Source organism: Myotis brandtii, unplaced genomic scaffold (assembly GCF_000412655.1).
Source record: "Myotis brandtii unplaced genomic scaffold, ASM41265v1 scaffold118, whole genome shotgun sequence".
NCBI lineage: Eukaryota > Metazoa > Chordata > Mammalia > Chiroptera > Vespertilionidae > Myotis > Myotis brandtii.
In genome coordinates, this window is record NW_005354090.1 from 1427264 (window position 1) to 1452164 (window position 24901).

A 24901-nucleotide genomic window follows, 5' to 3' on the forward strand; every position below is an offset into this window, starting at 1 on the left:
GGCTGGTTTGCCCTGAAGGGTGTCCTGGTTCAGGGTGGGCGTTCCCACTGGGGTGCCTGGCCAGCCTGGATGAGAAGATGATGGCTGTTTGCCGCTGGTCACACCCCCTTCAGGGTGGGGGTCCCTACTGGGGTGCCTGGCCAGTCTGGGTGAGGGGCTGAGGGCCGTTTTCAGGCTAGCGGGTGACTGAAGCTCCCAACCTGTCCTTTTTTTCTTTTTTCTTTTTTTATTCTGGGCCAGCTTTAGCTCTGAGGCTCGGCTCCAGCTCTGAGGCCTCGGCTGCTGAAAGCAGGTTCTGGCCTTTATTTACCTTCTGTATTTGAAACAATGTTGCGGTCCTGCTGCCTGAAGCCTGGCTGACTAAAGCAGGTTTCTGCGGTTTGGTTTAGCTTCCATATTTGTTACAATGTTTCTTAGAGTTGCAGCTCAGAGGCCGGCAAGGCAGGCAGGGAAGCTTGGCTTCCTCCATCACTGAAGCAAGCAAGCCTCCCTGTTTGCGTCAGCTGCCTGGCTGCCGGCCACCATCTTGGTTGGCAGTTAATTTGCATATCTCCCTGATTAGCCAATTGGAAGGGTAGCGTAGGTACGGCTAATTACCATGTTTCTCTTTTATTAGATAGGATGGTGTGAACTGCATCCTGAAGGATGATACCCCATCCTCACAGGATATCATCTCCAAGCTGGCACCTCAGTGGTTCCTTCAAAGAGATATTTTCCATTACTCTGTTAGGAAAGCTAATAACTTCTGGGCGGTGTAGTATGTGATTAGAGTAGGGAATCCATGGTCATATGCCCACCTCAGCAGTACCTTTGTTTTAAGGTGTACTTTGTTCTGATGCAGTATTATGTAGGCTCTTATATCACTGGCTCAGATCCTCTCTAGGTCCTTGGAAATGAAAGGAAAGCTTCAGCAGAAGCCCTGCAGTCAGGAAAGGAAAACTCACATGTGGAACATATGTCAATTCCAATCAAGATGAATCACTGAGCTGATGACCAGAGTTCTTATTGGTTAGTCTTTTTGAAAGATAATACAGCATCTGGGCAAGTTTTACATTCTGCAACTAGATCAGCCTTGGAGAGTGGGAAAGAGTTCATTTGGTTGGGCTCATGTATAGCTTCCATCCCTTCAACCAATCCAACTCTGTTCATGGGCCACTTGACTTGTGCCAGTTCTAAGGTAGGCAATGATAGCACTTGGTTGGTATCAGCTAGCCTGGTCACTCTATCTATTTGGTTGATCAATACATCTTCTGGGGTAGATGTTTTCTGGACAGTATTAACATGGGATGCACACCTCTTCACACATTGTGCCTACTCTGATAGGCCCATCTCTAAGTTCCCCAGTTCTTGCTGTTCTTGAATATTTCTCTGTCTAGGCCCTGACCAATCATCCAAACTATTTGCCATTGCCCATATATTCTTACTTCCAACCACTTCTCTGCGTCTTTTGATTCCTTCTTCCACCATCAGCTGTGGCAGTTCTGGTATTTCTATTTTACTAAGCGTGCCATCAGTTTCTCCAAGCCTCCAAGAGTCAACCTAGCAGTGTGTTAGTAATGTGTCCCATAGTCTTTGCCTAGGCATTAAGTCCTGTGTCATGAAGAGTGTTTCCATAATGATAAATTCCCCCTACCTACCAAAATTTATGTTCTGTCACCCTTGATCCAGCACCCAAAATATACTCTCCAGGCTTCTGCTGATGTGTATTGGCTAGATCCCCCCTTAGTCTCAGCCCATTCCTGAATGAGTTATTTTGTGAGTTAATTCTAATTATTGTTCTGGTGGCCAGGGCAGGGGGAGGTATTTCCTAAGCAGGGCATGTATCTTGCAAGATAAAAGCCTCTGAATTATCTTTAAGCAAGTGGGGAGCACAAGTCTTTAGCAGGGATGGGGTGAGCTTCTTCTGCAGGGATGGGGTGAGCTTCTTCTGCAGGTCCAAAGCATTCAGGGGAATCTCAGAATTTGCGATTTTCAAATTCATTGACTCAGATGTCCTAATTTTAAGTCACAGTGTCCCAATTCTCCCCATTCAATGCCCTAACCTTGGCATAGCAGAATTGCCATGAGAATTCCACCCTCTCTGGAATGCCATTTCTCTTCCTTTATAAATAAGTACTGAGCCTGACCCTCTGCTTTTTCTGCCCTGTGATTACAGATTAGTGTTTTATATGCTGCTAGACTGTGATGTTCAGAGTCTTCACAGTTTGTCTCATCTCACCTTGGTAATTAGTCACCTTCACACCTTGTATTGTGTTTCTCTAATTCAGTAATAGCCCCCAGCAACAGCCACCTGACTCCATGTAATTACAAATTCCTATAAACCTCTCAAATGCCTGAGATACTGCCCTCATTACCTCCTACAGATACCCATCCTAACTTCTCCACTGATGAAAGTTTTAGCTTTTGCACAGCAACAGCATGCTAGGAGCTATTGATACTCCACTGATCACCAATGAGTGGTGTGCATCAATGATGCCATTTTCATTACTAGTTTGTTGGTTCGTGATCCAGCCCCCATATCCCATTTTAAAGTTCGCTTCCTAGTAATAGTCATAGATAGAGTTCTGCTAGTAATAGTCATAGATCGAGTTCTGCTAGTAATAGTCATAGATCGAGTTCCTCAGGAAAAAGACTTGGAGGTATATGCTTCCATGCAGGAGGTCTACTGGTGAGTGCCTTTGGGAACAACACCTGTAAGGGAGTGGAGAAAGCAAGATTGAGCAGAGAGAGTTGAACTCTGAGGCAGATACAGCAGAAGCTTCAGAAAACCCTTGGGCAGTTCTGAGGCCCAGACAGCCTTCAGAGATGGTCTGAATTGAGGCAAGGGAACTAAGCCTTTCTATTGCCACCTTCATTTGTTTGGATATGGGAGGACTGGAGAGAAGCATGGCCTTGGACAAGGCATCTACCTTTAGCCAAAGTCCAAATCCTTGGAGGAACTCAGATCCTTAGTTTCTCTTGGCAACCAAAACTCCCAGCAGCTGGGGGAATAAGTGCCTTGGTATTTAGGTGGGCAGGGGTGGCATGGGGAGTGCATCACAGCCTCCAATACACAGCTTCTGTTTTGTAGACCTTCCGTATTGCTCTCATCACACCTTATCCCTGTTTTGATCATTTACTATAAGAAACCCCAAACTCCCAGCCATCTCTCATCACCAGAACTCAAATCTGCACATCTTTGTACCAGATAAACAATAATAGACTATACACTGAGTGGCCAGATTATTATGACCACCCCATCAGTACTTCGTTGGGCCACCTTTTGCCTTCAATACTGCGGCGATTCTTCTTGGCATTGACTCCACAAGATGTTGAAAGGTGATGCGAGGAATCTGACACCATGCCTGATGAATAGCACTGTCCAGTTCTGTGAGATTTGATGGTTGTGGAACCAGCTGCCTGATGGCTCTTTTAACTTCGTCCCACAAATGCTCAATTGGATTGAGATCTGGTGATTGTGGGGGCCACCTAAGCAAGGTAAAGTCTCCCTCATGTTCTTGAAACCACTCCTACACAATACGAGCACTGTGGCATGGCACATTGTCTTGTTGGAAGAAGCCATCTCCATTGGGATACGCCATCAACATGATAGAATGAACTTGATCAGCAATGATTCTTAGGTATGTTGTGCTATTCAGATGTTTATAATGATCTGGCCCTCTAGCAACTTCAGTGCGAAATTATAGCTAATTTGCCTACAAAAATTCTTACTCCGCCATCTGCATGATGCAACTGGAAACGTGATTCATCTGACCACATGACTTTTTTCCAATGCTCGACTGTCCAATCCTTGTGTTCCTGTGTGAATTGGAGATGTTTTATCTTGGTAACTGCAGACAGCAAAGGTGTTCGAACAGGCCTTCAGCTGTTTTGCTGATACCTGCTCCATGGCTCCGAGTGCCAACAATCATCCCATGTTCAAAGGCTGTTAAATTGCGTTGTTTACCCATATCTTCAGAAAAAAATCACTCCTACTGTCGTGGTAAACAATCTGCTTCCCTATTTATAATGGTCTGGCCCTCTAGCAACTTCGGCGCGAATTATAGCTAATTTGCCTACAAACGTCAGGTGGTCATAATAATCTGGCCACTCAGTGTATGTCACATGCCAAATGAATAATGTAGACTATTAGTACTGTAATTCAGAGAAGGAGGTGCTCACTAAAAATTAATGCCCATTAACTTCAAGGAGGCTATTCTATCATATTCCTCTAGTCTATTCATTTCCCCAGTCTCCTAGATGACTATTTCATACCTCTTATTCTTCCCAATTTTATCACATCTCTTTCCATCCTCCTTCTCAGCTGATGTCCTTGCTTTCTTCAAAGAGAAAACAGAAGCAGTCAGAAGAGAATGCCCACAGGCACCCACCAACACATCTACCCACCTCCCTGTATCTGTGCTCATTTATCCTGCCTTCCCTCCTAGTTCTGTAAATGAACTGTCTGTGTGCCTATCACAACCCACCTCCTCCACTGTCACCCACTCAAACACCAGTACACTCTCCCTGCAATCCTCTCCTCTTTCTTCTGCGTCATCAACTTCCCTCTTTCTATGGCTTCTTTCCAACCAGCATATAAACAAGCTATAATTTCCTCCATCTCAAAAACAGGAAGCTTATTTAAAAAAATTTCTCCTATCTTAAAAGATCTCGATCTTACTCCCCTTCCAGCTACCCGTGAGTTTCTCTTCTTCCCTTCATAGCAAAAGTTCTATATTGATTATTCTTATTGTTTCCTATTGTTTTCCTCTCATTCTCTCTTGAACCTACTTCAGTCAGGCTTGTATCCCCACCACAGACCCATGCAACTTTTGCCAAGGTCACCAATGCCTCTTTTATCACTAAATCCAATGGTCAGTTCCTGGTTCTCATCCTACTTGCTTCATCGATCATTCCCTCTTCCTTAAAAACCTTGCTTCCCCTGATTCCAAGATGCCAGGACTCTGTTGATTTCCTTTACCTCTCTAGCTTCCTTCTTAGTCTCCACTGCTGGTTCTTTATCTACTTCACCTCTACTAGTAAACGTTGGAAGGCCCCAGGGCCCAGTCTTTAAACCTCTGCTTTTGTTTATGTACACTTGCTCTCTTGGTGATCTCATTTAGTTTCACGGCTTTAAATATCACCTACACCTTAAAATCTCCTAAATTCACACCCTCAGCCTGGACCTCTTCCCTGCCAACTTGACATTTACATTTGGATGTCTAATGGATATCTAAAACTTCACATTATAAAAATTGAGCTCTTAATATCTGCCAGTCTCTCCCAACACAGGTTTCTCCTACAGCTTGCCCCATTCTCAGTAAATAGCAGTTCCATCCCATCACTTGTTCTGGATATAAACCTTAGTGTCATCCTTGACTCTTTACCTCCCACTCCACATTTAATCCATCAGCAAATCTTGGTGGCTCTACCTGCAAATATATTCAGGATACAACTACTTATCACTGCCTCCTCTGCTATCATCTTGGTCTAAATTACCTCTTACCCGAGGCAATAGGACCCTACTGGACTCCCTGCTTCAGCCCTTGTTTTACTGTGGCCTACTGTGTTGATACACAACAGCCAAGCAACTCTCCTATTCAAAATTCTTCTGTGGTTTCCCATCCTATTGAGAATAAAACCAAGATTTGTTCCAATGCCACAGGTTCTATGTGATCTAGCCCCTCTCTCTCTCTGACCTCATCCTAGTTCTCTGCTTAGACCATTCTGCCCTAGCCAACCTGGCCTCCTGGGTGTTCTCTGAATATGCCAAGCACCTCCTATTCTGTCTATCTAAAACTCATTTCTCTGTTATCTGCATAGTGTGCTCCCTCTCTTTTCCCCATACGTTTAAAGCAGGGAGTCCAATGTCACCTTGTTAGAAGGTCCTTCTCTGAGTACTCCTATACAAGGGCAACCATTCCCTTCCCCATACTTCCTCTTTCCTTGACCCTGCATTTTCTTCATAGCACAATTACTATTATATACAGGGTGTTCCAAAAAATGTACACGTATTTTAACAGCTGGTAGCTGTTAAATGAAAATGAGATGTATTTTAATAAACACTGCCTTTATAATCATTCAAAGTGTATATACATTTTTTGGGACACCTTGTATTTGTTTATTTTTTATGCTCCTCCTCCCCAAATGTAAGCGCATTGAAAGCAGTCATTTTGGGTGTTCTGTTTGTTGTGTCTGAAAACTAGACCAGTGCCTGGTACATAGGAGATCTTCAATATATTTGTTGAAGAAATCAAAATCTTACTTGGGGTGGTTAACACGCAATACAATATATAGATGATGCATTATAGAATTGTATACCTGAAATCGATATAATTTTATTAACAAATGTCACTCCAATAGATTCAATAAAAATGAAATCTTAATTTACCCATTGTCTGAGACTAGCCATTCTAAAATATCACACCTTGTGTAGTGCATGCTGGGGGTTAGCTCCGGCTATCTTAAAGAGACTCAAGGAAAGCTGTAAAAAGATTGTTCATCCATTGTCTGTTTCAAAACTATTTAGTATAGCTTAACATAAGGTGGTGTAAATATTTAATTTTCAATTGGTAACCTAATTTTTGCCTTGTCTACCAACCTCCAATTATAGAATACATGATCTAATAAAATAAATTTTTTCCTGATCTGTGACTTACATTAAAAAATACTTATGTCCAGCCGGTGTTGCTCAGTGGTTGAGCGTCAATCCATGAACCAGGAGGTCACAGTTCGATTCCCAGCTGGGGCACATGCCTGAGTTGTGGGCTCAATCCCAGTAGGGGGCATGCAGAGGTAGCCGATTGATGATTCTCTGTCATCATCGATGTTTCTATCTCTCCCTCTCCCTTCCTCTCTCTCTGAAATAAATAAAAACATATTTAAAAAAATACTTACAAAAACCTAGAAATAAAATTATATTTTGTTGTATAATAAACAAATTCTTTTTATTTAAGATAATATCACCTAAAAAGAAATACAAAACTTAATATTTGATATTCAAATGTGTGAAATTTGAAATCTGTACTGTTGCAGAAAATATGTTTTGTTATATTGTTATATTTTCAGTTATGCAACTGGTCCTCTGTAATATCTCTTAGACTCTGTCAGATAATGGAACAAACTTGAAATAAAATTTAAATAAATCCTTCTAAGAACTGTGTATAATGAAAAATAGTTTTTTGCTGTAACTCCCCACTAGATGGTGCTGCTCAGAAGTTTTCTTAAAAATTTCAATTTGGGGATCCACTTTTAACTAAGCAATAGAATGTAATTCATATGTTTAATTTTTTTTTAAATAACAAATGTTTTTATAACTTTAGACAAATGTTCTGTAGACTCCTAGAGCTTGTGCGTGGATGTGATGTGGGTCAGTTTCATAAAGAAAAAGCAATCTGAGTAGGCGGAAATTGGAGACAAAATTTCAGCTGCCATAGCATTTGAAATTATTAGATTTCTAATGTTCATCATGTTCTTGGCTTTCAATAACCTTTTCCAAACTTAAAATTGCATAAGATATACATAATTTTCTTGTAGATTTTTTTAAATCTACAAGAGTGACTATTATAATAGTGTTTTGATTAAAAACCCCAATTGCTTATTCTTAAATGGTTCATGAAAAGCCAGCTTTATTAATTCTTTAAAAATGGGCAAGAGTTTTTAACTGAAAAAAATAATTGATCTGTTGGATTTATGGTCCTTTCTAAAAAGATACGTTGTCTAGAATTTTTTTCAGTGTATAATATAGACTATATATACCAATATAATAGTATGAGCTATTAGTAAAAATAACAATTAGTCTACTTGAACATTTCCTAAGAGCCATTAATTTCAATAGGAAAACAATAGATATAGGTAGTCAGAGTCTACATATGCCACAGCTGTGAGGGTTTTATGGTAATTTGAGGGTCAAAGCTTCCATTTTCACTGTGGAAATGGAATCTTGCTGTGAAACAGCCATTGCATTTTCTTTTCTAGATTAAAGTTCAGCTCCTTTACTTTTTATACATTGATTCCATTTTCCATCTTCTAATCATTTCCCCCCAGCTTTCTTAAGATGCAATTGACATATAACATTGTGTAAGTTTAGGTTGTACAACGTGATGATTTGATATATGTATATATTGTGAATCGATTAACACAATAAGATTAGTTAACACATCATCGCCTCACATAGTGACCGTGTGCACGCGCACGCTGAAAATATTTAAGATCTACTCTCTCAGCAACTTTCAAATATGTATACAATACTGTATTGTGAACTATGGTCATCAGGCTGTGCATTGAACCCCTAGAACATATTCATCTTATAACGAAGTTCGTACCCTTTGACCACCTTTACCCGTTTCCCCACCCCCTTGTCCCTGGCAACCACCAATCTACTCTGTTTCTTTCTTTCTTTTTTTTTTTTTAATATATTTTATTGATTTTTTACAGAGAGGAAGGGAGAGGGATAGAGAGAAACATCGATCAGCTGCCTCCTACACACCCCCTACTGGGGATGTGCCCGCAACCAAGGTACATGCCCTTGACCGGAATCAAACCTGGGACCCTTCAGTCTGAAGGCCGACGCTCTATCCACTGAGCCAAACTAGTTAGGACTCTACTTTGTTTCTATACGGTTTTTGTTGTTTTCTTTTTAGATTCCATGTAATAAGTGAGATCATACAATATTTGTTTTTCGGTGTCTGACTTATTCCACTTAGCATAATAGCCTCAAGTTTCATCCATGTTGTCCCAAATGGCAGGATTTAATCATTATTGTTAGTTTCTCCTAGTGTTACCAGAATTGGGATGAGAAAAGGGAAAGCACCATTTACATAATCATTTGCCTAATCACCTACAGTTATTTGCATAAGTTATAAATCTATCTGAGCAAATGAGAGGTAGACCAGAAGAGAGAGAAGAGGAGCCTGGAGTGGGGATTGGGACTTTGCAAAGGTCTTCAAGGACTTCCTCTCAGGAAGAAGGGATCCGAGATGGCAGCATCCAGGAGCAGACCTCTGCACTTGAGGGCTTTGGGGCTACAGACTCTGAGATTGTGACTTGAAAGAGCAGAAGGGGAAAGAAGAGCAGGCTGTATGAGCAAAACTCAATGCACTTCTTTCTCCTTTTCTCTGTAGCTGATGTTCCCCCTTCCTGGTGCCTCAGCCTGGAGATGGTGCCAGCAGAGCTCAGGGGCAGGGGGTCAGCAGCTGTCCTGCTGGGCTGCTGGCAGGGGAGCAGCCCCAGCACACAGACCCCTTTCTTCTTCCTTGGAGGGAGTGTGAAGCTGCTCTAAGTGGAGCCTTGTGTCTCGGTCTCCATCCCCCAGTTATCAGAGGAAAGGCTCTGCATAGCAGTCTGTCTCCCATGCCTGGGCAGGGCTGTCGGAGGACAGCACAAAGAGAAAGAATCCCAGCTTATTAGCACCCCCCCCCACCCCCCTTTAACGCTTGTGGAGTTCGGCAACTTGGCAATGCTCGCCCAGATCCCAAGGCTAGAGGCTGGCTAAGCAGAGGAGGCAACTTGGGGAGGAATCTTGATCTGATGGCCAGTCATTTGTTTCTTTGCTACAATAGTTAGTCGAATAATTAAAGCAGTAGCTGTCAAACTTTTAAGACCATACTGTATTTTTGGTAGAGAGAGGGGGCCAGGAAGAGAAAGAGAGAGAGAGAGAGAATGCATCCAGAATATGCCTTAATATATGCATAATAATCATTGTGTTTACCATAGAAACAATTGGTAGAGAGAGGGGGCCAGGAAGAGAGAGAGAGAGAGAGAGAGAGAGAGAGAGAATGCATCCAGAATATGCCTTAATATATGCATAATAATCATTGTGTTTACCATAGAAACAACTTGCACAGCCCTTACTATTGTAGATCACCATTCTAAATATTCTGCATGTATTAACTCAGTTAGTTCTAACCACAACCCAATGTGGTAGGTATTATTATCTCAGTTTTCCAGATGAGGAAACTGAAGAACTGAAAATATTTTTTTTTACCAAGGACACACAGTGACAAGCCCAAGATTGTAACCCAGGCGGTCTGACCCCAGAGTCTATGCTCTTAACTATTATGCCATGTGATGTGTACCTATTTATAATCACATACACATCCCACTGTAATAATACATACCTTATGAAACATAATCATACCTGGACATTTTTAAAGGTGAGGGTCAAAATAAATATAAATAGAATTTCTGATATGTTCTTCCTTTATCCCAGTGGAATGTTTTACAATCCCTCATTTTAGAGACCACTATTTGAGAATTTAGAGCTCTATGGCAAGAGAAAATGTGAGCTCTACCACTGCACCGGCAATACAGTGGGATTCCAGCCCTTTTGAGCACCAGGGGCCTTTTTACTGTAAAAGCTTTGCAAGAGCTCTTATGAGAGCTGTACCCTTCATATTTGATGCTTGAGAAAGGACACAATGATTAAAGCTATGAAGTAAAATTTGTGCTTTTAACTGACTTTATTTTATTAACTACAACAGCATGTACCTAATGTGGAAAACATTCCACACATATTGCAAGTCACATTAAAATTTCAGTCTACACAAAATACTTGGTACATGTGTGGATTTGCCTGCTTCTTATAATAAGCCCAGGCCCTGGGGGTTCACAAGATGTTGAGATCTGCTGGTGTTGTGGGAAAAGTCTGGGTTCAGGAACCAGCCAGAACCGAATCTGAATTCTAGTTCCATGCGTGTAAACTGTGTGCAACCTGGGGTAAGTAACAAACCTTTTTGAACCAGAGTTTCCTCATTTGTGAATTGAGGACAACGCCACCTTGCTTGCCTGTTGAAAGGAGAGCTATATACGAAGTACAGATTGAAACAATAAATGATATTGTTCTCAGAAGCAGGTCTACCCTGAAGCAATTGAAGCTTAAAATTCAGGGTGTGGCATTTGTACTGGCCCTTTCCAAATTTTTGGGAAGGCCCTAGCAATTTTTTGATTTGTGATTTTGTGTTCTTTTTCTTAAAGAGGTCCCCTAAAGTTATGTATATTTCAGGCTCACATTGGTTCGTCTTCATTGCTATCATGCAACTTTTGGCCTCTAAAGCGAGGGTCTGAGGGATGAGGTACTATGATGCCAACTGAAGTGCCCACCCCTCTGGTTAGGAGTAAAGGCAAGCAAGTGATTGGGGGGCGGGGCTGTGAATTACTAAGGCACTATTCCAAGCCAGCTCCCAGAGTTAACACAGATACCCTCTGAGAGGATGTGAAAGTGATGACACCAAGCCTTCAGTCTCCTGGGGGTGTGGGTGTGGAGGGGGAAGCACTGAGAGGGAGCTGAGATGCTTCCTGACTCCCCTCAGCTCTGCATAGCAACCTTATCAGCAGGGGGGCACTTCCCCATCTGCCTAGTCAGACTCAGAATTAAGATTCTCTCTTATTTGGGCTCTAAATAACATCCTAAATGGGCGGTTCTCCAGTCTGGCTGCACAGGCACATCAATCTGGGCAGCTTTGAGAAAAGACTCACACTTGGGTTCACTCTGATCTCCCGACTTATTTGGCTTTGGGTGGGGCCTGGCACTAGTATTTTTACAAGTTCCCTAGAAGATTCCAGTGTGCAGACAGGGCTGACAACCACTGTCTAAATTAGTATGAGCAGCTTCAGTGGGACAATACTAGTGGCCAGGAGTGGAGTAAACAAGTGTGGATGGCACAAACCTTTCTTAGGACCGCTGGGAGTCAGGCACTGTGCTAGGAACCAAGATGCTTAAGAGCAATGACTATCTCCAGCCCACAGGGAATTTGCAACCTAGTTGGGGAGAAATGCACAGGCTGCTATGATGCTTGGAAGAAGGGCTTCGGTTCAGCAAGGATGTGTCCAGGTAGGTTTCCTGGATATGTTATCTGAGTCATAAAGAATAAAATAACTAGCCCTGACCAGTTTGGCTCAGTAGATAGAGCGTCGGCCTGCGGACTGAAGGGTCCCAGGTTCTATTCCGGTTGAGGGCATGTACCTTGATTGCGGGCACATCCCCACTAGGGAGTGTGCAAGAGGCAGCTGATCGATGTTTCTAACTCTATATCCCTCTCCCTTCCTCTCTGTAAAATATCAATAAAAAATATATTTTAAAAAAGAATGAAATAACTATACAGATGAAGAAGGGGAAAGGGGAGGGTGGTCCAGACAGAGGGAACAGACCCTGCACAAAGGCTTGCAGGTATGAGCTGCATTGCGAGGCTGCGAGAGTTAATTTTATATATCAACTTGACTGGGCCATGGGGTGCCCAGATATTTGACTAAACCTTACTTCTGGGTGTGTTGATGAGGGTGTTTCCAGAGGAGATTAGCACCTGAATTGGCAGATTGAGTACAGAGGTTGCTCTCCCCAATGTGGGTGGACCTCCCCCATTTCAGGCCTGAATAAAATAAAAAGGCAGACTGAGAGAGAAGTCCCTTTCTGCCTTCCTGTCTTGGAGCTGGGCTATGAATCTTCTCCTGCTTTCTGAGTTGGCCTTGAACTTGAACTATACCTTCAGCTCTCCTGGATCTGGACTTAGCCTCCATTATCCTGTGAGCCAATTCCTTATATAATATCTCTTCATGTATTGGTTCTTTCTCCTGGAGAACCCTGACTAACACAGAAAGAATATTGGTTAGAGTTCAGTTGTGGGAATGATATACAATTTGGGATTGCTAGAGGAAAAAGAAAGGCAATCATCATTAATCAGGTGGGGTGAAGGGGTAAAGAGGTCAAGGGACTGGAGGCAGCTAGCAGGGGCAGCTGGCCTGGCCAGAGCTGTGCCAGAGGAGTAGCCCCTGCAGACAGAGGGAGATGGCTCAGCTGGCAGCATGACCAGGGAGAACCACAAACCCATCCACCCTCTGGACCCCAAGCTGGAAGAGGGACCACAAGGGCTCTGGACAAACCTAGACAAAGGGGGTGATAGAACAGGGAAGGAGAAATACCTTGCTAGGTTTGAGATCCTCTGGGCTCATGTGGAAGGCCCTGGGCACACCCCTGGAAGGGCTCTTTGACAAATAAAGAGTGAGGTTTCCAGTGATCCTAGCCTGGCAACACTCTCCAAAGCTACCTCTCCTTGGAGCTCAGTAATATGTGTGTATCCTCAGGAATGCATTTTGTTTGAAAGTTTCGTTTTGTTTTTTTAGTTCTTTTACATCTATCTTGTCTGATAACATCCTTCATGCTCTGCGATCAGAAATTTGTTTCTTCTTCATCACTGGGGTAAACATGCTTTTCCATTTGTATTTCTAGATCAATTAACCAGTTTGTTTGTTCTCACTTATATTTAACACTCTGACTTATGATAATTCTGTTTACTATGTTCCTGGCACTATGCTAAACATTTCACATACATAATCTAAATTAGTCCTCAAAGCCACCCTCAAGGTAAGTATTATGAGTCCCACTAAGAAGGAAAAGAAGACAGAAATTTTAAGAAACTCCCCAAGATGATCTGATTCCAGTTTTGTTCTTAATTACTCTATAGTTAAGTATATGCTTCTTTATACCAATATCTAATTGTCTCAATAGCATTTATTAATGATTCCTTTTCTCACTGTACTGCTTATGATTGATCAGAAATGAAACTCTTAGAGTTTGAATTAATCTGTTACATCTCTGTTTTCTTATTCAACAAGTCATTATGTTTTTAACCTAGTGCTCCAAAGCTTTTATAATTATTATATCATGTTTTAAAATTTAATGAACTAAAAATACAGTAGGATGACTCAGTAATCATTATGTTTTTAAAAAATAAATATAATATTCTTAGGATTCTTCTTGTTACTACGCCAGAGGAATTGCACTCTTATTTGTTATGTACCTTAAATTAACCTGCTGAGGCTTCAATTGATAAATCTACATATTAACCTTGGAAATAGTAATATACTTACTTTCCTAATCAGGAGCAGGTATGATGCAGCACTCAATGTATTAACAACGCTTTCTATAATTTCTCTGAATAAACTTGCCACAAGTTAAATTAATTCCCATCTATTTAATCTGTTTTTGTTGTAATGGCAACAATAAAATTCATTTTTATAGAATTTCCTTGTCAGATATCAGTATATATACAACACAGTGCATATGCATACAATATATACATATACATATACTATACATACATGCATTTTTCAGTCAGCCCTGCAGCTAAACTCATTACTTTAGTAATTTTTAGTTGATTTTCTTAGATTTCTACATCTGCAATCATGCTATTTGTAAAATAGATATGTTTGTTTCTTCTTTTCTACTATTCATACATAAAATTTTCTTTTCTTTTTGAATAGTTAGGGACAAAATTTTTGAAACAATAAATCCTAATTTGAGAAAAACAATTTGTGTTTCTTCTTTTTTTTCAATCCTCACCCGAGGCTATTTTTCCATTGATTTTTTTTTTCATGGTAGACTGAAAGAGAGAGGGAAAGACAGAGAGAAACATACATGTGAGAGAAACACATCGATTGGTTGCCTCCTGCATGGACCCTGACCAGGTCCCACGCCCTTGACTGGAATCGAACCTGGGATGCTTTGGTCTGAAGACCGAAGCTCTATCCACTGAGCCAAACCAGCTAGGGCTAATGTGTATTTCTTCTTTAAGAATAAAATCAACTCTTTGTTTTTAATACACACTGGAAATCCAACATAGCTAATGTTGCCTCAGTTACCTGTTTGGAAGGGCTGAAACAATTGTTCCAATTCCCCTTTCCTGGGATTTGCTAAGGTATTTCATCCATGGGAGTCTCTTGAATTCATATCTCCTTAGATCCCAGATCCCTAGTGCCACAGTCTGTAGACAGGAGAGTCCTTGCCTCAAGGTGCTGGTATTTTTCTTGTTACCAGTCCCCCTTCCTCCACAGTCCTCCAGGAGGGAAGCATATATTCTCATACAGGAGCGACGGGTTTAAACTGCAGACCAGGAATCTGCTTTTCTGGTGAATCACTGAACTAAATTCCACGTGACAAAAAAGAAATCTCTAAATAACCAATGCCACTTGATTTTAAAAGTTTTCATCAGGAAGAAATGAGAACTATATCTGATAATTTATGAAAGTCTCTTTTTAAATTTTTATACATATATGTACAATTTCTATTTTCCTGTTAATGTGATGTGCTATATTAGTTTTACTTCAGAACCAATTGTGTGTTTCTAGAATTAGGCATAGTGACCTTCATTAAGGAGATTGACCTGTAATTTGATTTGTTTCCTATTCAGATTTTGAAATTAATCATTTCACTTTATAAAATAAGTTGGGTAACATACAATACACACAAACATATACTTTTAAAGTTTATGTAACATTACTAACTCATCTCTTTTTTATTAATAAAAGTGTTCACAATGATCTTTCTACCTATAATCGGTTTGTATGAGGTTTCCCTATATACCGGTAATAATGCAGTGGACTTAGGCTGCCTGGGTTCAGTCTCAGCTTTAGACCTTACCAGCTGTGCTGCCTTGCACACATTATTGAACCTCTTTGTGCCTCCAGCTTCCTCATCTGTAAAGTGGGGGTGGACCTACCTTGCAGATTATTTTTTGTAAAGAGTATATGAGAGATTGTGAGCACTTAACATAGCATGTGGCACATTGTAACTGTTAATAAATGTTAGTATGTTAGCTGTCATTGTTATTATTTTTAATTAGAAAATATGAATTACCTGGCTCCTCCATAGGAGCACTCAGAGGCAAGAGGCATGTCCGGCGATGGGTCGGATGAAAAGGAAGACTGGCCTCCGTGGTGGTCTGAGCGAGGGTGCAGGAGGATCTGTGACTCCCAAGCTGATATTGTGGGTTTACAGATGGAAAACCACACAAACTGCTTCCCAGAACTGGAAAAGTATAATACAGCAAAGTTCCAGGTAACTCGAGCTTCTGTTCTGCGTTTCCTTTCTCCTCTACCTTATCCTTACCAGCTTCTCAACTCCATTTCTCTTCTCTCTCCCCCGCCACCCAATTCAAACCCAATGAATTTCCATCGAAGTGTACATGATTAATAACTTCTACTGGATTTTAATTTAGCATTTGGTATAGTTTTAAGACTACAAGACTAAATTAACTTTCATGTGGACTTTTCAGGCACAGTATAATGAGGTTCGGTTTTGGTTTGGCAGGGGGTTGAAGGGGCAGGGGTCCTACTTGAGTTTCTGCATATGTGCCCTCTTACTCACCAACCTAGTCCTGGCCAGAAGTCAAACCACGCAGTGTATTTGAATCTGTGTTATGGGCCCAGGCAAGGAAGTTACAAAGAGGGTGGAAAGGAGTCTTTAAGTTAATATTTATAGGAAAGGGTGTTGGTTCTGTGAAATAAAATGTGAGGCCCTCTTCCCAGCATGCTCATCTCAGATCCCCTTTCTTCCCAGCTCCCCACTCAACAAGGAAAACGTTTCTAATCTGAATGGTCAGAGCCCAAGACATCAATTGGACTGTGTGGCTGATTGTCTCATCTCCCATGCTTTTTCCTACAACGCGATATTGACGTGCTTCATCCTGAGGTGAGGTCCGCTCTCTCCCTCTGGACCTGGGCAGACCTGTCTAACTGCCTCAACCAAACGAATGTAGCAGAAGTGATGCTGTGTGACTTTTGAGGCTGAGTCATAAAAGGTAACATGACTTCCACTTGGGACTTTCCTTGTTTTGAGGATGCCATAGGGAGACACCACGTGTGAAGTGTTCTGCCCGACAAGAGATGGTCAGTGATTATTGTTATCAGCCACTAAGTTTTGGAATGATCTGTTACATAGCACCAGGTAGCTAATACAGGCTACATTTACTAAAGTGTGTATACCTACGTGTATGTCCTGTGTCACCTCTAGATAGATCAGGCCTAACCAGTCCCTTCTCTCTTCTACTTCCCTCCCAAGATGCATTTGGGTGAGCAAATCAGCCAAGGCCTATTGTGCAAACCTGACATATAGTTCTCCTACCTCTTAAACTTCCTCCTCTTTGCATATGGTGAGAGGGCAGAGACACTCCAAGAGGAGGCCCCCCTTACTTTTTTACCAGTGAGCTCCAATTGGAGTGTTGGCAACTAGATCACCTTAGTGGAGAGGTATCACAATTTATGATTATTTATTGGGTTTAGCTTCCTTGGAGCTGAGAGGGGAGTGGCAGGCAAGGCCCAGTTTGGGCATTGCTGGGGCCTTGCCTGTAATATCACAGGATCAAAACACCGCCCTAATAACCAACAGTGGACAGGGGCAAAAAAGGCGTAATCAAAAGTCAAAAGGCATAAAAGTAGAAGCCAATTCCTCTTCACACCTCTAAGGTAGAAGGAAGAGTGGAGGCTTTGGAATCACAAAATACGATTTTTATTTTCTTCTCCACCAGGAATAGATTGTGAAATGAGTGTTGTTGTTGTGTGTTTTTTAAAAAATATATATTTTATTGATTTTTTTACAGAGAGGAAGGAAGAGGGATAGAGAGTTAGAAACATCGATGAGAGAGAAACACCCATCAGCTGCCTCCTGCACACTCCCCACTGGGGATGTGCCCACAACCAAGGTACATGCCCTTGACCGGAATCGAACCTGGGACCCTTGAGTCTGCAGGCCGATGCTCTATCCACTGAGCCAAACCAGTTAGGGCTGAAATGAGTGTTTTAAGACCTTGGGCAACTTGCGTCATTACTTTTCTGAGACTCCACTTTCCTGAGTAATAAAAGAGACATTTTACTTAGCCAGTCCTGTCAATTTGTATCTTCAAATCTCTCCTCTTAGTCCCTTTCAAAGCTATGTACACCTTCAGCTTCCAAACAGGAACATATACATTTGGATGGACACGTATGGGAGATGCAAGGAGGGTGTGGAATCCCCAGCTCTGTGTCTCTTAGAAATCACAACAGCTGCCCCGGGGTCTTGGCTCTGTCTCTGGGAGTAGAGGATAAAAATCCTGGGGGACAGCAGCTTCCCAGGGAAAGCCAGACACCAGTGAAGGAGAAGAAGCCTTGGCCCTACCCTAGGTGGAGTAACAATAGCGTCCCAAACTCCACACAGGTATACAGGAACGAGTGCAAATGTGTATCCAAGTAGAAATGAGTAGCAGAGAAAGAAAGAAAGCCTTCTGCTTGTTCCCTTGAAGCAGAGAAGGGGTTCATTTTCCAAACAGCTATACAGTGGGTCCTTGACTTACAAGTTTAATTCGTTCCATGACGGAGCTCGTAACTCAAATTACTCATGTCAAATCGATTTTCACCATTACAATGACACGTGATGCTGGGCTGATGTTGTGGCGTTCACTGTGACATTCGCTGCGCCAACTAGCGGTGGGGTATCTGAAGCTGGCTCGTAACTCGAATTTTAGCTCGCAACTCAAAGCAAAAAATCGGCCGAGAGACGGCTCGTATCTCGAAAAACTCGTTAGTCGGGACACTCATAAGTCAAGGCCCCACTGTTTAGGGAACCGAAATGCAGCTACCACAGACATGGTTTGGAGCTAACTGCATTGATGATTCTTTGTGCTTGATTCATTGGGGGTGGGAGAGAAAGACAGGGACTCCTGGAAGAAGCTTCCAGTGTTGTAATGTTACATGTCACCTTTCTGCAACTAATTTCATGCTGACCTTTTTTTGGGAGATATAATTGACATAGAACATTATATATTAGTTTCAGGTATACAACGTGATGATTTGGTATAAGTATATATTGTGAAATGAGCACCACAGTAAGTCTAATTTATATCCATCACCACACATGGTGCCAGATTTTTTTCTTTTGATGAGAATTTTTAAGATGTACTATCTTGGGAATTTTCAAATATGCAACACAGTATTATTAACTGTAGTCACCATACTGTACATTACATCCCACGACTTACTTATTTTATAACTGGATGTTTGTACCTTTTAACCACCTTCATTCGTTTCACCCTCCCTCACCCCCCCTCACCGCCTCTGGCAATCACCAATCTACTAATCGGTTCTCTGCATCCATGTGTTTGGTGGTTTTTTTTTAAATTTTTATTTTACATTCAATATATAAATGAGATCACACGGTATTTGTCTTTCTCTGGCTTATTTCAATTAGTATAATGCCTCATTACTTAAAGTACCTGCAACACAACAAACATGAACTAACTCAGTTTCTGTGGCACAGTAACCTGGGTGCAGCTGACTGGTCAGGGTCTCTTACAAGGCTGCAATCAAGGTGTTGGCTAGAGATGTGGTTTCCTCTCGGGATTCAATTGGGAGAATTTGCTTCCAAGTTCACTCATGTGGTTGTTGGCAAGCTTTAGGTCCTTGCTGGCTGTGGGCCGGAGAGGTCAATTCCTTCCCATGTGCCAAGTGGGCTTTTCCATTGGGCCAATCACAGCATGGCAGTTGGCTTCTCTCAGAAAGAGATGATGATAGATAGATAGATAGATAGATAGATAGATAGATAGATAGATGATAGATAGATAGATAGAAAGAATAAGAATAAGGAGAAGGAGAAGAAGAAGGAGAAGGAGAAGGTGGAGGAGGAGGAGGAGGAGGAGAAGAACTTCTACATATGTACACACACACACACACACACACACACACACACACACACACACACACACGGATTTGCTAGTACTACTTTTTTACCTTTTCTTGTTGGAAGAATCCAGATGTGGACCTCAGTTGGAGAAGGAGGAGGAGGAGGAAAAGGAGGAAGAGGAAGGAAGAGGAAGAGAAAGAAAGGCAAGGGAAGGGAAGAGAAGAGGAGCCTCAGTCTTTGTAACCTAATCTTGGAAGTGATTCCATCACTACTTCTAGAGTTGCTAAGTCCAGTCCACAACTCAAGGGAGGGAATTATGCAGGGTGTGAATACCAGAAAGTGGGGATCATTGGGGCTGTGTAGGAGGCTGCCTACCACAACTTCCCCCCTCCTGAGGCAGTGGTTTGGCTCTTCTGTAGTGGGGGTTATAAACAAATGGGGTTCCAGCATTCCCCAACATGTATCAGCCTCAATGGGAGCAGCTGGAGTTTACAAATCTGTTTCATTTATGCTTTCTAACAAATGTTTCCATTGAACAAAGTGTTCTAGTTGAAAGTTGTTAAAAAACGACTGGTTTGAAGAATAAATTTAAACTTTGCAGGGCTTTTCATGATCTGGCCCCTGCCTACCAATTCTGCTTCTTCGTCTGACTGCTCCATCAGGCCCACATTACTTTCAAGCAAGATAACTTAGAGTGGCCCTTTGTCCTTCTTGTCTGCATGGGTATTGTTCCCTCTCCCATAATACCACAGCCCAGCTTGTCTGCATCGCCAGTGCTAACTTATTCTTCCTGTGAAATATATTTTGTTGGCTCCAGGCCAACAAATTCTTCTATTTGTGCTTTGTCTAAACCCCTCAATCAAAGCAATTACCTATTATCCTCTTACTAGAGGCCTGGTGCACGAAATTCGTGCAAGGAGGGGGGGTCCCCTCAGCCTGGCCTGCACCTTCTCCAATCCGGGACCCCTTGGGGAATATCCGACTGCCAGTTGGACATCCCTCTCACAATCTGGGACCGCTGGCTCCTAACCGCTTGCCTGCCTGCCTGCCTGCCTGATTGCCCCTAACCACTCTGTCTGCCTGCCTGATCCCTGCTAACCCCTCTGCCTGCTGGCCTGATCATCCCTAACTGCTCCCCTGCTGGCCTGATCACCCCTAACTGCTCCCCTGCTGGCCAATTGCCCCTAACTGCCTCTGCCTTGGCCCCAGCACCCAGGACCCGGGCTTCCCTCCTTCTGGCCGGCTGCAGGCACCTGGGACCTGGGCTTCCCTCCCTCTGGCCAGCCCCAGGCACCCAGGACCCCTGGTGGCTCCGGTATTCCTGGTGGCTCGGCCCCGGGCCGGCCATAGGCACCCGGGACCTCTGGCGGCTTCTCCAGGGACCACGGGTGGCTTCGCCCAGGCCAGCTTTGTCAGGAAGGACGTCTGGAAGACATCTGGTCTAATTAGCATATTACCCTTTTATTAGTATAGATCAGTGGTCGGCAAACTGCAGCTTGGCAAACTGCGGCTCGCGAGCCACATGCGGCTCTTTGGCCCCTTGAGTGTGGCTCTTCCACAAAATACCGACTTCTGCGCATGGGCCACGAAGTTTCAATCGCACTATACGTGCACTCCTGCATGTGGTATTTTGTGGTATTTTGTGGAAGAGCCACACTCAAGGGGCCAAAGAGCCGCATGTGGCTCGCGAGCCGCAGTTTGCCGACCATGGGTATAGATGGTTGGTTTATGTCTCCCCTCTAAATTATCTCCAACATCTAGCCTAGGGCCTGGCACATAGGAGGCACTCAGTCACTATCTGTGGAGTGGATAAATGAGCCGAAGCACTGCCTAAGAGCTTGGGACTCTGAGGGTGGATGGAGTGTTGACCGCAGACCAGCATCTTCACGAGGTGCATGTGGCACCTCAGCTGCCTCATTTATAATCTGAGTCAGTCATTGTATTCCAGATTGCTCTTCACTGTCATTTTAGCCTTTAGCTACTTACTGAAATGAGCTAATTAAAGTTGAATTATTTTAATTGCTAATCATCAAGAAAAAAGACTTTTTTTAATGGAATGGCAGACTGTGTGTGTTATGCTACCATTAGAAAAAGCCAGAGTGTTCTTGTTTCTAAATTATGTTAGGTCCATTGATCCAGAAGTTAAGTGTGGACCGTTGGAGCATAAAGAACAGGGTGCGTTGTGTGGAGCAGAAATTGCCCCAGATCCTACTTCTGTTAGTGTCATATCATATCACTCGGGAAAAGTCCAGTAGCTATTGAGCTTGAACACTGAAGGTCTGTATTGATGCCCACAGGAGGCCGATTGCTTGACACCTTAATGACTGGCCTTTTTTGCCCTCCTCCCCTTTTATGTTCAATACCCATTCTGGAGGTAATAATTATTTTTTTACTAATTTTTTTCAGAGATAAAAATATTTCTCTAGTTTAGGGGTGGGGAACCTTTTTTTCTGCCAAGGCCATTTGGATATTTATAACATCATTCCTGGACCATACAAAATCATCAACTTAAAAACTAGCCTGCTGTGTTTGGTCAAACATTTAATTAACTCGCCCCTATGGCCTTGAAAGGGCCAGACCAAATGATTTCGAGGGCCTTATACGGCCTGTGGGCTGGACTTTCCCCACCCCTGCTCTAGTTGATAAAACAAATTGGTACAAAACTGGTATGTTCCTTTCAAAGAGCAGCTGAGGGATAGAATGGTGAATTTTGAAAATAATATTAAAGTGATCCACAAATATCCACCAATTAAAAAAGAAAAGCTATTTGGACAGGTCCCAGATCCGTCTGTTTTCTATTTGCCTTTGATGGTGGCACAATGGACTACGGGGTGGGAAAGCTGCCCTTCGTGATGCAATATCAGAAGGTTGGGGAGGGACCACGAATATTTCTCTGATATGGGTCTGTTATTCTTGCAGTGTCTGAGATACCTCTTTGCCTGGGTTGCCAAGACATTCAGTAAGATTATAAGCCAAGATTATAAGATTATATTAAGTAAGGCTTCTTTTTAATTTCAAAGACTTCAAAGGAATCTCCTAGTTCTGGGGCTCTCAGTTTTGACAAACAGATGCTTTGCCTTTCCATACTATTTATGAATATTTAGTCATAAATCTTTAAATGTGTTCCTTCAAAAATATTTGTTGAGCCCTACTCAGTTTGGCTCAGTGGATAGAGCATCGGCCTGAGGACTGAAGGGTCGCGAGTTTGATTCTGGTCATACCTTGTACCTCAGTTGCAGGCTTGATCCCTGGACCAGGGCATATGCAGGCGGCAACCAGTCAATGTATCTCGCTCACATCGAGGTTTCTCTCTCTGTATCTCCCCCTCCCTTCCACTCTCTCTAAAAATCAATGGAAAAATATAATCAGGTAAGGATTAATAACAACAACAAAAATATATGTTGAGAGTTTCCTACTATCCAACACAATGCCAGGCACTAGAAATACACAGTACCTGCCTCTCTACTTGAGTTCCGAGTGGTAAGCACAGCATGTCCTTGAGTATGGAAGAGGGAGTGAACTTCAAGTAGCATTTGAGCTGGAACTTGAAGGAAAGGTAAGATTCTTTGTGCATAAAGGGGGTCAGGCAATTCAAGGCAAAGGGATCAGGATGGGGAAAGGCACAGAGGCAGGCAAGAGAGGATATTGCGTGTCCTGAAACAAAATCATGCAGGGTATAGAGTTGGAGACACAGGAAGGGTAGCTGGAGAAGAGGTTGGGAGGGCTTTGTATAGCCTTCAAAAATGTTTAAACTCTTTTCAGTAGGCAATGAGAAGTGTCAAAAGTTCTTAAGGCCAGGTGTGATATGATCAGCTTTTAGAGAGCTCTCTTCTGAGCATTATAAAGGGAGGATTGGAGAATAGAGAGCCTGAATACAGGGAGGTGTTTAGAGTTGCTGGGGACAGGAGAACTAATATTTATTGAGGATCTGCAATGTGCCAGATATAGGGCTCGGCTCTTCACATGTTATTATATTTAGTGATCATTGTACATATATGGGGTAGAAATTATGATTCTCATTTAGGAGATGAGGCTAAATAACTTGCCCAAGATCACCCAGCTAGGTGGTTATGGAGCTGAGCTTTGATTCTGTTCTCATTTCAAAGCTTCTGTTCTTTTCCTTCCACCAAAAGGGATGATGAGGGTTTGTTATGCCAGTGGCAATGCTAAGGAAGCATCCTCCCTCCCCATAGAAGACTCCTAATTTAGTTGCACCTCATTTGGAAGCTTCTCCATCCACTTCATCATTCTAATTGCTTTAATATGACAAATTGACCAATTACTAGCAGGTTCTTTATAACCATAGTAGAATTAGTTGCTCGGTTCAATCAAGCAACTGAAAAGTAACTGATTTGCAATGACTCAATTTATCAAAGTGTTCAGAATGGTTGGTGAGCACAGACATAACTTACATTAGCATTAGACAAATGTGTGCCATAGCATGCAAAGGGGATATCTCACTATTCACAGATGACTTCTGAACTGAAAGGATTCTAATCCTAGCTCTATCTATAATCCAGTAGACAGATCATAGCTTTGAGTGCTAAAAGATCTTCTAGAAAACCTTCTGTTTTGTTTTGCTGATAAAGAAACGGAAGCCCAGGAAGCATAAGGGAATTGCCAAGATCTCCCAGACAGAAAGCAACAGAGGTTGGACTTGAACTATCTGCATTGTTCTGATGCCAGGTCCTAGAGAACTTTCCCACTATGCCTGCTGAACTGTGACATTGAGCCAGTCATTCAGCCTTTGGTATCCTCATTTACTTTGTCTACAACATGAGAGGATTGGTAGGTGTATCAGTTAGCTTTTACCATGTAAGACATCACCCAAAACTTAGTAGCTTAAAATAAACTATTTATGCCGCTTGTGATCCTGTAGTTTGTTCTGGTGGTTGTTCCGGCCAGGATTGGGTCAGCAGATCTCTCTCATGCTTCTGTGATCAGTTGGTGGGTCCAGGATGGCCAATTACAGCCTCACTATTAGTTCTAGTGGTTGATAGACCATTGCCTGGGGATTGGTTCTTCATCAGCTGGGGTACTTCCATTCTCCTCCATTAGGCTATTCCTCCATTTCATCTTCCAGCAGGCTTGCTCAGCCTTGTACACATGGTGATCTCAGGGTTCTGAGCATAGAAAGGAAGGGCAAACCCCGAAGAGCATATTCTTCGGAAACCTTTCCTATGCCATGTTTGCTGTTTTTCCATTGGCTAAAGCAAGTTACATGGTGTGGTAGGCAGCTTAGGTAGAAATGGCTCCCAATGATTCCTATCTCATTGTGTATTCACCTCCCATCATGGGAGAGCTGGACCTAGAGACTTGTTTTTAATGAATAGAATATGCTCCAAATGATGGGATATCACTTCTGATATCTACACTAATAAAAGAGAAACATGGTAATTAGCGTACGACCGCTACCCTTCCCATTGGCTAATCAGCATATCCTTATGCAAATTAACTGTCAGCCAAGATGGTGGCCGGCAGCCATGCACTGAAGCAAAC

General features: G+C 42.5%; 1 protein-coding gene across 1 annotated transcript in view; it reads left to right on the forward strand.

Annotated features, from left to right (window-relative positions):
- The first annotated feature begins 11703 nt into the window (after positions 1-11703).
- The window catches only part of LOC102244168 (chromosome unknown open reading frame, human C3orf70), a 71573-nt gene continuing 58375 nt past the window's right edge, over positions 11704-24901 (forward strand). Inside the window, exon 1 of the mRNA XM_014530691.1 lies at positions 11704-11809. Within this exon, the coding sequence (XP_014386177.1) occupies positions 11704-11809 (106 nt within the window). The remainder of the gene's footprint in view (positions 11810-24901) is intronic.